Here is a 17860-nt window from a genome sequence, read left to right as displayed (position 1 = left end):
TCTATCCTTGTTTTGAAGCTTTTCTCCCCGGAGCTCCATTGAAAATGGCATTCAGTTCGCAGACAGACTTTCCTTATAAACAAAAGAAAATTAATAACACATTTCATTATATTATTCTACCTTTTCCCCATTGCTATACTACTCAGTTGTTAAACTTGCCCTCATTTTATGTAATTTGTGCATGCACAAATGCAACACATTGGTTCACTGGCTGGAGTATGAGTTATGCAAATTAGGAAAAAGATTCTCTGCAGAGATTCCAAGAGTTATAAATTTTGTTTCAGCCATAACAGAGTTCTACAGATATTAGTACTGTGGGTTTATTACTTCCATTAGTGCAGTCAGCAGTAAAGCAGTTGTGTTGATTGTTACAGTGACCTTGAGGTTTCCACTTCACAGCCTTTCCTGACATCTGTTTCTACATCTCGCAGGGCTGGAGTACTGCATGCATTCTCTATCCCCACCCCCACATCATATCAGAAATATTATCAGTTCAGGAAAATTCTGATACTAACAGGACGATAACAGATAAATAGCAATTGAAAATAAGCTTGTAGAATTTAGCAAAATTAAAATACAGAAATAACCCTGCACATATTATCTGTGATCTAGCATCACTTACTTTTTCCACCAACTACAAATATGGATAGTTTTGAGACAAGCTAAAACATTCTCATTCGCTACAATAAAGTAAATGCTTTTGATTAGATTAATATGCCCACAAAAGAACCACACCAAGTATACTTTCTTAATTAAAAAAAATACAATAATAATTTTAGTCAACCAGTCTTTTTTTTTTAAACAAAAGATATCTTTATTAAACCAGTATTTTTTTTACAACATAGGCAATCATACATTTATATAAATGAAAACAAACCACACTGACACAATCCTAGTTGCAAGCATTTTACATTACAAATCATACAGCCACACTCTTATAAACATTATAAATCACTTATCTACCCAATCATTTTCCGTCAAACATTACATAGCTCATCCTCCCCTGTATGTATTGTTCCCACAATTCCCATTTTTTCCTATGTAGTTTGCTCCTACTATTTTCTAAAGATCTCAATTTCAGTTGTTTTATCTCTGTTACTATATTCACTACTTATAGTATAGTTGGCTTAGGTTTTGATTTCCATTTTCAAGTAATTGCTTTTTTTTGGAGCCACCATAATTAGACACAGCACAAGGCCTTACCATGTCTAAGCAATTCCGATTCTGTATCATAGCTCAGAAAAATCATCTTCTAGTCATATCAATCTGCCCACCCATCACCTCTAACACTTCATCCCGCTGGGTATCCTTAAAATTCACCAACTCATCCCACTCTCAGAAAATATGTTCCCAGTTGCCTCTTTCTTCCCCATCACACCTCCAACATTTGCTGTCTACCTGAGGAAAATTCTCTGGAGTCTACTTGCGGTATAAAAATATCTATGGAAACATTTCCAATCTTAAATCGCCTAATTTTTGTTGCATATTTGTGAGACATACGTATAACCTCCCATTGTTTCTTTGTGAATTGCTTATCCAGTCTCTCTTCCCAAACAATTCTAACCTCCTCTGATTACAGTTACTGTGCAATATTTTATATTCTGTATTAATCCTTTTTTAATGGCAGTTTCTGTTCCATATTCTACTAAAAAAACTACCAGTGCTGGTATTTCGTTCAGGACCCCCCCCCCCATTTCTTTCTCTTTGCCGATACTCTGATATCAATTCTTGATAGCGAAGGCAATCTCTAACCTGCAGTCCAAGTAAATTCTTGGCATCTACCCATTCTATTATCTTTCCCTCTCTAGCTATTTGCTCCCAGTACCGTGGTTCCTTTGCCCGTTTTCTCCAATAAATTCCCTCTTGCCTATTGTCTACATCCCTGATTGCAGTCAGCCCTATCAGCAGAACTTCCTTTCTCCATTCCCATATTGGCTTAGTTCTTAAGATACTTTCTGCTACTTTATAGATATAATATTCTGTATGATTATTGTTCTTCTTAAAGGCCTGCATCCAAAATCCCAGTCTCTCCTTGTTGCTTGAGCTTCCTCCCTGTTTCATCATCATCCTTTTCCACTTTGAGTTATAGTTTTCAGCTGGTGCTATGCATAGGAGCCTTAACTTTGTAGCTCCGAAATACCCCTTCAAAATGGGTAATCCTACTCTGCCCTGTTCTACTGGAAGAATCAGCTTATACCGCTTGACTCTTGCTGTCTTCCCCTCACAGATAAAGTCCTTCAGCTCTTTATTAATTGCTATCAACAGCTTCTCCTCTGGTTGATAAAAATATGCCTGACCTGTGTATAAGACTAAAAGGAATAAAAATGTTTTTACTGCTTGTACCTTACTATCCATAGCCATATAACAAAGCTTCCATTTTCCCAGTTTTTGTATTATCTTTTGTTTAGCTTCTTCCCACATATCCTTAGTTGCCACACCAGGATCATTGTAGTCCATACTCCCATTTTCTCATGTCCCCATAAATATGGATATTACTGAACCAGTTAATATGTGGGTACATAACTTACCGCTGTTGCCTTTGTTTTAGCTTCATTAATTTTGTATTGCGAAAAGATTTGAAATGGTCTCAAAATGTTCCACAACACTGTAATTTCTCTTTCTGGTTTTGTCAGGTATAAAATATCATCTACAAATACAGCCAGCTTTTTTTGACTACCATACCAATTATATCTTGAGTTTCTAAGTCCCTTATATTCTTTGCCGATGGTTCTAAATATAATGCAAACAACAAAGGGGAAATAGGGCACCCCTGCCTGGTTCCTCTGCTCAAGCAGAAATTATCAGAGAGGACCCCACCCACTTTAATTTTCACCTTTGATCCCTCATATATCCTCCTAATCAACCTTATAATTTTTTCAGGAAATGCAAATGCTTCCATTGCCCTGCTCATACAGTCCCAGCTTACTCTGTCAAATGCTTTTTCTGCATCATGACCCACCAAAAACAATGATATTTTCTTACATCCTGATTCCCTCTGGATCATCAATGTTCAGTTAATATTGTCAAATGTTTGCCTCCCCTCCACAAAACCACATTGATCCATATCTATCAATTTTGGCATTACTTTTGGCATTCTTTTAGTAATTCTAGACATGAACACTTTATAATCATGGTTTAGTATTGAAATGGGTCTGTAAGAATCTGGATCTGCTGGATCTTTTACCCTCTTTAGGTATGACTACTACCACAGCTTTCTTCTAGGATGTTGGTACTTCTCTTAAAATACTGTTAAAAAAACCTTCCAGATCTTTCCGTTTTTTCCCCACCTAGTTTCCAAACTTCCACAGGAACACCATCTATTCTTGTGGACTTTCCTGCAGATTGGTTATACATCACAATCTTTCTCTCCTCTCCCCCTATCCTGTTGATCCTCATATACCTCTAACCTTGGCATACTTAATTCTTCCATACACATTTCCATTTGTATCTTTTCTTGATTGTTAGTGAACCAGTCTTTTGTCATTTTTAAAACGAAATGCTTTTAAGATGAAAAATTACACCATGCCATGGCTTGTTCCATAAATGTAGCTGTTTCTCTATCAGATTACCTTGCTGTAACATGCAATTGTTATCAGTGTACCAAAGACTGTTTTTAGCTAAATCACAATATGCCATTGATTGTTCTATACATGAAGATGCTTAACCTGTTATGGTTGGCCATTTTAATAGTTATCAGCTTACCACAGTTCTAGAAGAATTCAAATGGCATATTTGCTGCTGTCCAGATCCCACTACTGTCTGAATCAGACTGCTGCATTCATTATATCACCCCCCAAACATAACTTTTGGGATACCACCAGATATGCACAACCTGGTATGAAAAAGAAAATAATTAATTAAAACAACTCACATGGCTTAACATAATTTAAAATACATGTAGTGCCATGATTACACTCTGAAGCTGGGAAACAGATAAACTTTTAAGCATTTCTCTAGCATAAGACCCGACCTTAACAACACATATGGGTGCTTAAAAGTTTGAGACCTAAGCACTGTTAAGACTGGGTCTCACTCTGTGTGCTGACAGTGAAGACTGCCTTCCAGCAAACAATAGTAGAAGGAGGTAAAACAGCTCTTAAAAGCAATTAGAATTTTACTTTGCAACGCTTATAAACAGGAAGTGTGACAGAGGAAAGTATGTTACAGCTATTAAAGATATTAGTTCCACAGTAAGGCACTTCATTTTGCCTGCCTTCTGTTTGACCGTTAATCTGTTTTACCAGCTTTGAAAGCTAGGAACATACTTTGTGCTCCTGCACATTTTTTTCTGTAATGGAGAGTACTTGGAGCTGGTAAAAAATTAGGATTGGTTATATTACCATAACCCACAATGGATACCAAGATACCTCTTGAGCTTTCTCTCAAGATGAATTTCTTAGCATCAGTGTCTAGAACACATAATAAGCTAATTAAGCTCTGAGACCTAATCATAATCCTCTGTATTTAAGCCAACATACACTCTCTGTGAATGACTTTCTATATAATGCACAAAAAAATTAATTCTAGAATAGGCCAAACCTTTTCTACTCACTGTACATAAAGCATGCAGCTTCTTAATTTGAAAAAAAAGTAACTCCAAAACTCATTTCATAGTTAAAAAATGCATTTTAAGATGAAAATTACACTGACTTGTTCCAAAACTATGCAGGTTAAATTAATGTTTTAGCATTCAATTATCAGCAAGCCAAAGGCTGTATGTTTAGAGGACAGAGTTAAGTTGCTACACAATTTTAAAATGGTAAGTGAATGGGAAGATGGGTGGTCAGTACCACAGCTAGTTTTAACTTCTGAAAAGGGCCTTTATAAGCCTAGCTGTGCAACCCAACCCAATTGTTTCCCCCTTGTAACACGGGCATCTATTTGGAGGGGTGTGTTAGGAGGTTGCTAAAGGTTTAATGTGGGGGTCGGTATGTTAGGAAATACTTACTGTCAGCCTCTGTCTGTCTCAGACATGGAGGCCAGACTAGGAGTGAATTCCATCCAATGATCAAGGTTATATTTAGAGAGAGTTGATAGGTAACTAATTCCACAGCAGGTGGATCCTTTGAGAGAAGTATCTGTTTTAGCTGAATGTCCTACTTATGTTGCAAGAAAAGTTTAAATCCTTGGCTCTACTGTTTCTTGTGTTACTTGTTTTGAGGATGTGCAAAAGGTCCATCAGGGCTGGAACTGAGGATGCGTTATGTACCAGGTATAGATCACCTCACAGTAACCTGTAGGAGACTTGAGTATAGAGAGAGGGATTTAAGGTCTAGGGATCTAAACCTCACCACAACAATAAATAGGACGTGCTGGAGGAATAGATTCCTGTCCCAGAGACTTCCCATGCTTTGGAACAAGATTCCAGTCTACATTAGGCAGAGCTCCTTGCTAACCCTCTTCAAGAGAAACCTTGATGAGTGGATGGGAAACAGAAAGTTTACCCTGGGGATCACTCTGCTGGACAGTGGCACAGGAACTAATTTAAGAGGGCAGCGAAAGCCAACACATTCTGGCTAGGCTTACAAATGCCTTCGGGCAGATAGCCTAGTACCTACCTATGGTCCTATTCTAGTCTGAAAGGAAGAAGGTAAATATAATATGATTAAAGGGTTGGTAGTGCTGTAATTAATAAGGAGATATGTTAATGGATCTGGACTACTATAAACTGGAAAATAAAAGAAAAATGGAAAATTAAATAATTTGACACTGCAGACACTAAAGGGGCAGGGTGGTAATGAGATTACGGTAAAAAGAAGAAAGAAAGTAAAAGGGGTATAATCATTTAGAGTAGTCAAAACAGATGTGAAGTTGTTGTGTGTTTTTTTAATTTAATTTTTTTTCTGTGCTCCATGGTATTTTCACAGTGTCACTCTGCTGTCTATTATAGGCAAATACAAATTTAGAGGATGGTCATAAAAGTTCATGAAGTAATTTTAATAGGCAAAATGCAGTTTCCTGTTGGCTCAGCCACATACCATTTGATGTAATGACTGAGTAGACCTGACAAAAATCACCTCAGTGGCATTTTTTTGTGTTCACAGCTAAGAGTAGTATTGCAACACATAAGGCAATGGAGCAGTATAACAAAATGGGTAACTTGCTGAGTTTTAAAAATATTAACTTGTCTTTAAATCATGTCCCCACACAGGTGCATAGTGGATCACCTTAAGTAAATAATTTCACCTTTGTTCCCAGGTTTTCTTTGAATGCAAGTCATAAGATATCTTAGCTCTGTGACCGTGACCCAGTGAGTAAAGTGACTGGCATGTCTATTGCATAGTCTAAAATAACATTTTCATGGAAATGTAGCCTAGGAGCATGGAAGTGCTACACAATCACTTCTGGTAGTTAGATGAAACAAACCCCTGACTTTTTGACCTTTTGAAAAATGTAATTACCCATGTTTTTGTACAAATTAATGCATGTTGTTTTTTTCTAGGTGGCCCACAATCAATGAAATTCCTGTGTGGTGTCAAAGATTACACGTGTACAATTGCAAAACTGTGACTTGACTAAAATCTTTAAAGACCTTCAAATGCAATTAAAGATAAACTGGCTTCTTGCTCATGTTAGTGAAACAAGTAAATCTTCAAGACTGCTGTGCACTGTTTTGGAAAGTTTCTCCCTTTCCCATTGCTATGCAACCACTGAGTTAGTATAGATAAGTTTAAATGTGGGGTGGGGGTAGGCAAAAGCAGTTATTTCTAGCTACAGCATTATATTACATGTAATGAGCATCTTTCTGTGTATTGCGAGTGAAGAAGTGAGGTATGTAGGGTTGCTTTGCAGTCTTTCATACTGTGATGCATCAGATAAACATCTAAGGCAGTTTCATTTCACAGTGATTGTGAAAGTACACCTGAATGAGACACTGGATCACAGCACTGTATCCTACCCCAGCAGCTTTCTTCAACTAAACAAAACAAAATGCAGGAGAGAAAATATCTTTAATATAGTCTGAAATAACTGAAACTGGACGACAAACTATAGTACACTTTTTTCCCAGCAGAAAAAGTTCTTGAGTTTGTTTTCTGTTAGGAAAATGTCATACATGTCAGCAAATGCTCCCATGGCATCTGCTGACCACGGATTTGTTTCTGATGATGTAAGTACTATTTTTTTCACGCTCTGCCAGTTATGTGCACCACAGGAAAATAATGAACATAAACTATGCAGCTGTTTGTGAGAGAAAACAAAAGAAACCAATGTTTGATGGCCTATAGAAAGATGTTCAGTAAAACCTACACTGTGAGCCTGTACAAGAATAAAGCATTTCTAAAAAGACATTTGGGTCTCTGTAAACATGTGTAGGTATACATTCACTGTAGAGGTGTTAACTAAAGACTGTAGAAATGTTTTTACGTAGTCATCAATGTTTCCATTATGAAACTATATTAACATAATTTTTCTGTTTATATGACGGCCCCTAATGTATACTAATTGTGGAAAGTGTTCATTTTTACAGATTTGCAGGAGGAAAACCTTTCAGACTAACTGACATAGTATTCGGTGTTTACAGTTGGACTGATATAATTGAGCAAGTTTGTAAAATTAACAAGGGTTTCATGTAATATTAAGCACTAGCTTAAACAAATATAAGTGATTTACATAAAACTTAATTATTAAAACTGCTGTCATCTTACCTGGAATACTCAAAAGCTGATGATTCTGTAGTTGGAGTGTTGGCAACCAGTGGGAGACTATTGGAAGAACCATTGCCATTCTGAACCACATTTGCTATGAAAGAAACATGATGATAATAAAATGAATAGAAGCTCACGCGTGATTAAAATAACTAGTACATTTTGCTTTAGTACACTATTAGACCTTATTAGGGAGCCAGGTGGGTTATTGCATCTGCATTTTCTAGGAATCTGATGGTTGTCTGCTGTATGCCCCTCATTCATAGTTATACATCCATTGTCACAATAAGTGCATACCTCACTGCTGAAAGGGAAGCTGCTAGCAATGTATAAAATGTCTGATGGACATAGAGACTTAACTGAAATGAATGCATGCACTGTAGTGATTTAGAAGAAGGTACACAATGTGATACATTATATAGAAACACGTCAGTCCATGAATTACCATGTTCCCCTTCTCTGGAAAAGGTCACACATTATCCCTCTGCAAAAAGGAGGAAATTCAACACACATTACTAACTTTAGAGTCTTAGACCTATAACAATCTTCTCTCCCCTCCAAAATACTTGAAAAATATATTTAAAAACAATTGCTAAACAATCTGCTGCAAGAAGAAATCCTACCTCCACACAACATGGCTTCCATCCTACAGTGCTAACACTGCACTTTTAACTGGATATAAATTGTGTACACACCCCTGTTAAAATGCCAGGTTTTCCTGATATAAAAAAATTAGAACACAATAAGTCATTTCAAAACGTTTCCCACCTTTAATGTGACCTATATCCTGTACAATTCAATTGAAAAACAAATAAATACATTAGGGGAAAATATAAAAAAGTACAATAAGCTGATTGCATAAGTGTGCACACCCTTTAACTAATACTTTGTTGAAGCACCTTTTGATTTAATTACAGTATTCAGTCTTCTTAGGTACACACCTGCCATCAATTAAAGAGAGTCTGATTAACCCCAAATAAAGTTCAGCTGTTCTAGTAGGATTTTCTTGACATTTACTCAGTTGCCTGCTACAGCAAAAGCCATGGTTTGCAGAGAGCTTACAAAGCTTCAAAGGGGTCTCATTGTTGAAAGGTATCAGTCCGGAGAAGGGTACAAAAAAATTTCCACAGCATTGGATATACCATGGAACATGGTGAAGACAGTCATCAAAAAAGTGGAAAAAATATGGGATAATAGTGATGTTGCGAAGAACTGGACATACCTTCAAAATTGATGAAAAGACAGACAAAAACTGGTTAGGGAGGCTGCCAAGAGACCTACAGCAACACTGAAGGAGCTGCAGGAATTTCTGGCAAGTACTGGTTGTGTACTTCATGTGACAACAATCTCCCGTATTCTCCATATGCCTGGACTGTGGGGTAGTGTTGCAAGGTGGATGCCTTTTCTTACACAGAAAAATATCCAGGCCCGGCTAAAATTTGCAAAACAATACATCAAGACTCCCAAAAGAATGTGGGAAAATGTGTTCTGTTCTGATGAGACCAAGGTTGAACTTTCTGGCCACAATTCCAAAAGGTACGTTTGGTGCAAAAACAACACTTTGCATCACCAAAAGACCACCATCCCCATGGGGAAGCATGGTGGTGGCAGTATCATGCTTTGAGGTTGCTTTTCTTCAGCTGGAACTGGGGCTTTAGTCAAGGTGGAGGGAAATATGAACAGTTCCAAATACTAGTCACTTTTGGCCCAAAACCTTCAGGCATCTGCTAGAAACATGAAGAGGAAGTTCACCTTTCAACATGAAAGGAAGAGTGGGAAAATATTGCCAAGTCAAGATGTGCCATGCTGATAGACACCTGCCCCAAAAGACTGAATGCTGTAATTAAATCAAAAGGTGCTTCAGCAAAGTATTTGTCTAAGGGTGTGCACACATATGCAACCAGCTTATTGTATGTTTTTTATTTTTTTATATTTTTTCCCCTAACAGATTTGTTTGTTTTTCAATTGAATTATACAGGTTATAGGTCACATTAAAGGTAGGCAAAGTTTTGAAATGATTTATTGTGGTCTAATTTTTTATATCACAAAAACCTGGCATTTTAACAGGGGTGTGTACACTTTTTATATCCACTGTAGTTAAAATAAAGCTAGAGATAATGGCAGACTAGTTTTTCCCTTATTTATAGACTTGTCTAAAGCCTTTGATACAGTTTGTCACAACAAACTTCTACTTCAAATGTCCTCATTAGGTCTTTCTCAGCCCACCCTTCTATGGTTCAAAATCTACCTCTCCAAAAGATATTGGTTGGTAAATTGGCAATCCATCCTCTCTCCATACCTCCCAGTCACCACTGGTATACCCCAAGTCTCTAATTCTTGGTCCCCTTCTCTCTAACTTTCTCACAAACACCCTTCATACAGTCACCCAACAGGCCACCCTAAGATGATGCCCCACTCATTTCAGATCTGACAACATGGCGCACCTTCAAAAAGTTACTCCAGAAGATTTAAAAGCCACTGAAATATAGTGTGGTAACACTCAACTCATGCCCAACCCTAACAGAAAAAAACAGAAAAAAAATGCTACTGCTACCCCCTCCCCAAAATCCTTCTCTCATGGCAAAAAAAAAAAAAAAAATTAAAGTGTGCTGTATTGATGATGCAGTCATTTGAAGATACTTCTCGTAGCAAATTATTAGGAATTACAGTGGATGATTATCTTAAATTCGACCTGTATATACAAAATTGCATAAAAAAAAATCTTCAAAAACTAAGGATGTTTTACAGATCCAAAAACTTCCTGACCAGCACAACTAAAACTACACTTGCCACTACTTATCTCCTCCCCACACTCCTTTACGGCACTTCCATCCTTAATAACCATCGGGCATCTCAAAGATCAAAACTTAAACAATGCTATAACAAAGCTGCTAAATTTGTAGCACATACCCCTTTCAGAACCCACAACAGTACAGCACTAAAAAGCCTAAATTGGTTAGAACTGCCTCATCAACAAACATATACACAGCTTCTTACCACATATAAAATTATCCAATATCCATATGCTTCTCCAGCACTAAATAATATTCTACAGAACTATGTTCTCAGTTGGTCATTATGATCCAATGCCCAAAATCTGTCTGTACATAAGTCTTTCAAATCCTCTGAGCATTGTCTATACTCATGCCAAGCTGCTAAGGCGTAGAACCTCCTTAACTTTATCCATCAGGTCAGTACCCTTCCTCCCATCCTTCAAAACTATTCCGAAAGATTTCCTAGCCAAAAGCTGGATTTGTTCTTCTTTAACATCATGATAACGTATATCCTTAGATGTGAACAAGTACCTATTCATACTTTACACCTCCTTCACTCCCTCCCTTAAATATACCATAAGCCTGCTTTTCTCTCACTTTTACCTTTAATTTCTCTATAAACTGGTCAAAATTTCTCTAAATATTAAATCATTGTCATATAACTTGTATGCATTATTAACCAATGTTTTCACATTGATTAAGTTGATATAAATATTTAGACTGCAGATTTTTTTGTATTTTTTAAGATTGTAAAGCTGTTCTTAAAATGTTTCATAATACTTTGGAGCTTTTCTCCATGGGCCTCCACTGAAAATAGGCTCCTACCTAGTCAGACTTTCCTGGTAATCAAATGCCAATAAATAAATATATATAAACATAAATACTTCTGAAATGTAACTGCTGGTTCCACCATGTGAAATCACAGCTCACACCTTCTCAATATTCCTCTGTAGTACTACAAAAACAGAGGAGGCCTGAACTTAACTCATACAGTATCAGACTTTCAGAAAGTTTCGATTTCACAGCTCCGGCCATGCAGCCTGACCTTTGATATTGTGATAGGATTTATGATACTAAGCGATAGCAACTTCAACACAATATGTCACAGCCATACCTCTCAACTGTCCAGATTGTTGCAGAATGTCCAGATTTTTCCCTCAAATTTTTTGTCTGTTCTTCATAAAATTTGTGGTTTTCTGGCAAATCAGATGAATATAGTAGCTATATATTTTGAAATGTTAAACCTACAATTGCGTTTATAACAAAAATATTCACTTCATGTAAATGTTGAAATTTCTGTATTGGAAGTATGTCTTTTTATTTTTGTAACATTGTGACAAGCCAATTGCAAATATCATGGAGCTTATCTGTAAATGTTTAATTAGCTGTATGAACTATGTCCTTTTGTAATAGGTGAAATGAAACTTGCAATTATTGTGGAGCTATTTTTCCCCGGGCCTCCACTGAAAACAGGCTCTTCTTGGCCCAGTGGACTTCCCCAGTCATCAAACTTAAATAAATAAATCACTGGGATGGTCCAAGGAAAGAAATCCCTAAATAATGACGTACATTTGAGGTTTCAGACTTCCTATCCTTTAGAAAATGCATTTTAACACAAAAAATATTATTCTAGCTACTTTTAAAGTTTATAAGAGCAATATTTAAAATCTGTCCCTATTTTTGGGCCTTTGCACCCCCCCCCCCATTATATGAGGTTTTGTCCAGATTTCTTGGGTTAAGAGGTTGAGAGGTATGGATAGCTTAAGCAGTCCCAGTTGATATTTGTACAGTTGTTACACTGGAAGCCTTTCGTAAGGTATTGTGAAAGTGAGATACTACTATACCTGTACCTATTGTGTGAAATATTGGGCATAACATTAGCAAAGAAGTCTGGAATACTGCCAGAATCTAAATCCCACATGTATTCTACCATAATTAATATAGCAAAATCTACGTAGAACAGCAGTTGTATCTTCCTACCACAGCATTGTCAGCATTTAGTACAAATCTATTACAGCCCCCATAAGAAAGGGGAAATAGACACTATATAGATCATTGTATATATTATATATATTGGCTTAGATAATAAAACAGAAATGCAGACATGGAAGCAGGTAAACCGCTGCTAAACAAAACACATTTACCCATTTCTCTGCCTGCCAAATAACTGTGAACATGTTTTCTTAGGGTACTAAGAATTGTTCCCACCACTTTAAAACCACCTGGCTGAATATCAGCTCTAATCCATTTATATAATTTGAGTTTAGCCTTGTTAATGTGGGCCAGGGCAATTGCTGAAAAGTAGCCCATGACAGAGTGGTTCACTTCTTAGGTTAGATCCTTTGAAGCCTATAGTGCTTTTTTATGTAAACTTCCATTTAACACCCAAGTTATGGCTGAAAAGGGTCTGGCAGCCATCTCACCTAGCCAGACATCAAATGGCCATAAACACATTTACATTAATATTTTCATAAATGAGATGGCTACATGTTAAGGGACATGGTGTGAAATGTCAAGGTGGCAGACATACAAATACATTGACTCTGTTCATGTCTAATACTACACTAGGAACATTGCTAGCTATTTGCAAGTAATTAAGGCGATACACAATATCTACACACGACATTAACATTTCTAAAAACAAATGACTTACAAACTGATACATGGCATCAGGTGAAACCTTATATAATGAAGAAAACTTACTGTACATTGTGAGAAATATTCAGTGTTGGTACGGTTGTTAATTATAAAACTGAGTAAAACTTTTCATAGTTCTGTAATTAGCACTCATGAATTTTCTGCTGTCATGAAAGTTCATGCTCGTATGAACAAAACTGCTATACTACATGACTAGATTTTAATTTCCAAGATATGATATCTTTGTGAAAAGTCTTGAGAAAAAATATAATTCTGGGATCACTTGCTTTATAATATATTACATTATTAATGTGAAGACTGTAGATGCACTGATTATCACAGTGAAGAGAGTTTTTGCTAGCATTTACTGCTAAAAACATATCTGCATTTGTTTGAATTGCTTAATTTTTTAATTTTTGTTTTAAATGCTGTGGACTGTAAAGAAGCATGTAGGCTGCTAGAGATGCTAATTTTCACACCTGAATGTGTTAATGAGTTAAGCAAATAAGAGAAAAATATAAATACATCTGTGTCCTCATTAATCAAAGGAACAATTATTTCCTGTGTTATAAAACTGTCTTATGTCTTGTTTTCACACATTGTGAATTCTGTCACCAAGTTCAGCTCTACAGTCTAAGTAGTAAAATGTATCATGTGTCCACCTAAAGTTATAAAACTGATACTTGTGGGAAGGCACACACAGATGTATGTGCATTTTGAAGTTAAGAAATATTGTCTTTCTTTTTGCTTCCACTGGTATGGGCATTGCTAGCACCAAATGCAAACTATATGTAGGGTATACAACAGACTGCATAGTGCAAGTGACAATTCAACACTTGGGAAGACAGCAAATGGAATATGATTATTTCTGGTTGTAGTGTATGTAGGAGAGACAGGATAGTCAAGGATGACATGATGTTATTTAGGTGTGACACATAATGAAGAAAAAGAAACCGTAAGCTTGAAATCTGAAATTTACACTGGTAGAGATAGGAGCAGTTTGTGAAAGATGATTATTCAAGCCACCTGGAAACGGGATAATAAAATCCATATGAAAAGGAGAGTGACTAATATGCCAAACTCTGACTCATAAATGTATAACTTAGACACAAAGCGAGACAGTAGAAGTCATGTTAGAAACTGAATAAGTTGTATCAGGGGACAGTTGAAATATCTGATCAAGATTTAACTAATACAGCTGATGTGGTTGAGCAAAACTAAGAGCATTGTAGGGGACCAAACTAGCTTTACTTTGGTTCTACATACAATTTGTGAGTCAAGGCCTGAAAACTTAAATTCAGTGCTGGAATTTCAAATAGACAAACTTCAGGGATATGCATTAGCATGGAAAGAAACTAGTATGGGTTGTAAATCTGACTGAAGTTGAATAGTTGGAAAATCTTCTTATCCTTGGATTACAAGATAAAATAGGCAAGTGTTGACACAAAGAAGAAGAAGAGATCCAGGAAGGAAAAATAATATCCATGCTTGGTGACAAAAGCAGTAGAGATTCTACTACAGAGTAATAAATATATACAATTACAACTGGTGGTATGAGATTAAAATGTATGAAAAACAGAGAAATAAATTGAAATTGATAATCAGAATATCCCAAGCTGAAAGAGAGAGAGAAGGGAAACTTCCTACAAGGTAGAGAATAAAAACAAATATTTTAGACATATAGTTGAAATAAGAGTTTAGAAATGATAAGTAAGTGAATTTGTCTGGAGCTGTAGCAGACACGATGATGCTGTTAGCCAAGTTAGCTAAGCTAAATTAAGCTAACAGCTTGTAAACTGGAAAATTCACTATCTAATCTCCTTCCTGTCTCTTTAGGTGTACCTCAAGGCTCTATCCTAGGCCCCCTTCTATTTTCTATCTTTTTTAATGACCTCCAATCAGCTATCCCTAACACTACCTATGTACAATATGCAGATGATTCTACTATAATCTGCAGTGCTACCTCTCAAACTGAACTCTAGTCTCTTACCCAAAAAGCCTTTACCACTGTTGAACAATGGTTCTCAGACCGTTGCCTTCTTCTCAACCCCAAGAAAACCAAACTGTTACTGTTCTCACCTACCCGTAAATCTACCCCACTTAACTTCACTCTCACTTCCACTGAGAGCACTCTCATTTCTCCAGACTCAAACTCAACTACAAAATTACTAGGAATAACTGTTGACAATAATCTAAGTTTTGACTCTCACATCAACAACACAATAAAATTACTTAACAAAAAAATTGGATCCCTTTACAGAATTAAACCCTTCCTTACACCTGAAGCAAGAACCACCTTAGCCAGATCTCATCTTATCTCTACTATTCTATATGCTTCCCCCATTTACACTAATCTCTCCAAAAACAACCTCAAGAAACTTGCTACATCTTACTATAATATTGCTAGATTTGCTACAGGATCCCAGTTTAGAACTCACCACTGCCTGAACCTAAGACAACTAGGTTGGCTTGAACTTCCCAATAAAGTAATACTTCAACAGCTCTTAATAGCTCACAAAATTCTATATCAACCAATTAAATACCAATACTCTCTAACCTCATTTCACCATACAATAACATGAAACACCTATGTTCTTCAAACAAACTACTCATTTATACTCCCAAACAAAATAACTCTACAGGTGACTGCCTCTTTTCCAACTCTGCTGGAAAAATGTGGAACAAACTACCCTCTGATATCACATCTTTGTCCGTACTACCACTTTTTAAAAGACAACTGAAAATGCATCTCAATAATCACTGGCTTTGCTCCTGTACCAACCCAGATTAACTTTCCTTCTTCCTCTCTCTCTTTTCTTCTACCATAATTACTTTCAGTCTCTTCTCCCTGTATCCTTGATAGCTCTCCCTTTACATAACATCTATGTAGATAAATGTTATCTCATATATACTCTATGACCATTGTAAAAAAAAAAAAAACTTTTTATTTCATTTTTTAAGACATTTTATTATTTCTCCTTTGTTTTTGCTACTATCATATTTGTATATTACATATATTAACTAACTCTGTTTTGCCTATTGTATTGTATTGTCTATTGCTGTTTAAACTTGTAATAACCATTGGAGCTTTTCTCCCCGGGCCTCTACTGAAAATCGACATATATCCAGTTGGACTAGCCCGGTCAACAAATGTAAAATAAATAAAATAAACAGTAAGTAAACTCTCTAAATGATTATGCTCTGTTGGTTGCCCTACTAATGTAAAACCACAGCCTATTATTTCCACACTTACGTTAACAGCATTACCAGTGACAAAGACTAAATAATTCCACCTGTATATTCTTTATTCAAGACCGCACTTCTCGTCTCAAGACACAATTAATCTCATTTGGAGCAACCTTGTATGTATTTAATTTTCTCAAATTATATTCCTTCCCTTCTCTTCACTCATAGGTTGAGGACAGATTTGCCATGTCATCCTGGCCCTTTAAATATAACATTCTTGAAATGTATATTATGTTTTGCTTCAATTCTTTTTAAGTCTTATTTTTATCATTCCTTTTCTGTTTTCAAAATTCTGTATTTCAAACAATCTTAGTCAAGAGCATTTTCTTTTATGCAAGACTTGAGAGATGTATAAAGCCCTGAACTATGAATAACAAACTGTTCATCAAAAAGGAAAGAAAAAAGTTTTTATTTGAATTCTGTTTAAATTAGTTCATAGTTCATAGATTCATACTAGGCTAACTGCCCTTACGAGCCATTTTAAGCCTAGCCAATTATCCCCTGTGAGATTCAAACCTTGTGTTTGTAAGGCAAACACCTTAACCATTAGGCCACTCTCCAAAAAGAATACTGTGCCGAAACCCGGGAAATCCTCAAATGTTTTAAGTTGAATGTACAGCAACCTGTGTGGTTGTACTTTTCTTCTTTTCTCCATGTTTTTGGCCAAAAAAGTTATGTTTGCATTTTTTAGTTTGTTCTGGAACCTCATTTGCAGTTATGGGAAGTTTGTGTTCATGCATTATACTGCACATCTATCTCAGTAAGTTAGAATTACTTGTAAAAGCTAGCTGTTTGTATTTTGAACCCTGCCTGTGGCTTTAGTCTTCTAGTTTTATTCACAGCTGTGGCATAACTGTGAAGTTCTGACAAATTTTATCCTCATTTAGTTATTTATTACTGCATTTTCCAGTGTTATTGGTAAATGTCTGCATAGTCAGATACCTTAGATGGTGGTAGAAATGCAGTAGTGAGAGTATTGCATATTGTGCTCCGGGATTTTTATATTAGTGCCTTTACAGTTGCTTATAATCCAGTTTTGCAGGTAGAGTCTTATATTCTGCTTATCATTTACCTGCTTAGTTGCGTTCCATTGACTTTCTGTTCCCCTGTTCTTTGTGTCTGCCTCATCTCCCACTGAGACATTAAAAGTTTCTGAAATTCTAACCTACCTGAGGTCATTGACCTGTAGCTGACAGTCATCTGGCTCCAGTATTGGCTTTATCTGGTTAGCTTCTTGTAGCTAGAATTTTTTCAAAACTTAGCCCCCAAAGCATCCCTAGCCAGCCTACTACTAACCCCTCACGCACCACACCATTGTAGCTCACCCAATAAAAGACCTGATAATAAGGATATACACTTTTCCAATTTCTCTGTAGCTAGTTTGGTGGATATTGGTATACTGAGACAATGTACCAATTGTCTAATGTTCACAGATAACCATTTAATCCTCAAAGAAACAAATATAGTATGCAACAGGTATATATACATAGTGTCTCTGGAACCAAAACTCTTGTGCACAAACACTCATAATAACAATCTGGTTGTCAGAAACGCATA

At 36.3% G+C, this 17860-nt stretch overlaps 1 protein-coding gene across 2 annotated transcripts in view; it reads right to left on the bottom strand.

Moving 5' to 3' along the window:
• LOC122789773 (synaptotagmin-like protein 2) overlaps positions 1-17860 on the bottom strand; it is a 1041792-nt gene that overhangs the window by 431090 nt on the left and 592842 nt on the right. For both annotated transcript variants that reach the window (XM_044057212.1, XM_044057213.1), the window contains exon 4: positions 7647-7740. In XM_044057212.1, coding sequence (XP_043913147.1) covers positions 7647-7740 — 94 coding nt within the window. The remainder of the gene's footprint in view (positions 1-7646; positions 7741-17860) is intronic.

The sequence above is a fragment of the Protopterus annectens genome, chromosome 15.part0 (genome assembly GCF_019279795.1).
Source record: "Protopterus annectens isolate FY-2018-M chromosome 15.part0, PAN1.0, whole genome shotgun sequence".
Lineage (NCBI taxonomy): Eukaryota > Metazoa > Chordata > Ceratodontiformes > Protopteridae > Protopterus > Protopterus annectens.
This window is presented reverse-complemented; position numbering and strand designations above follow the sequence as displayed.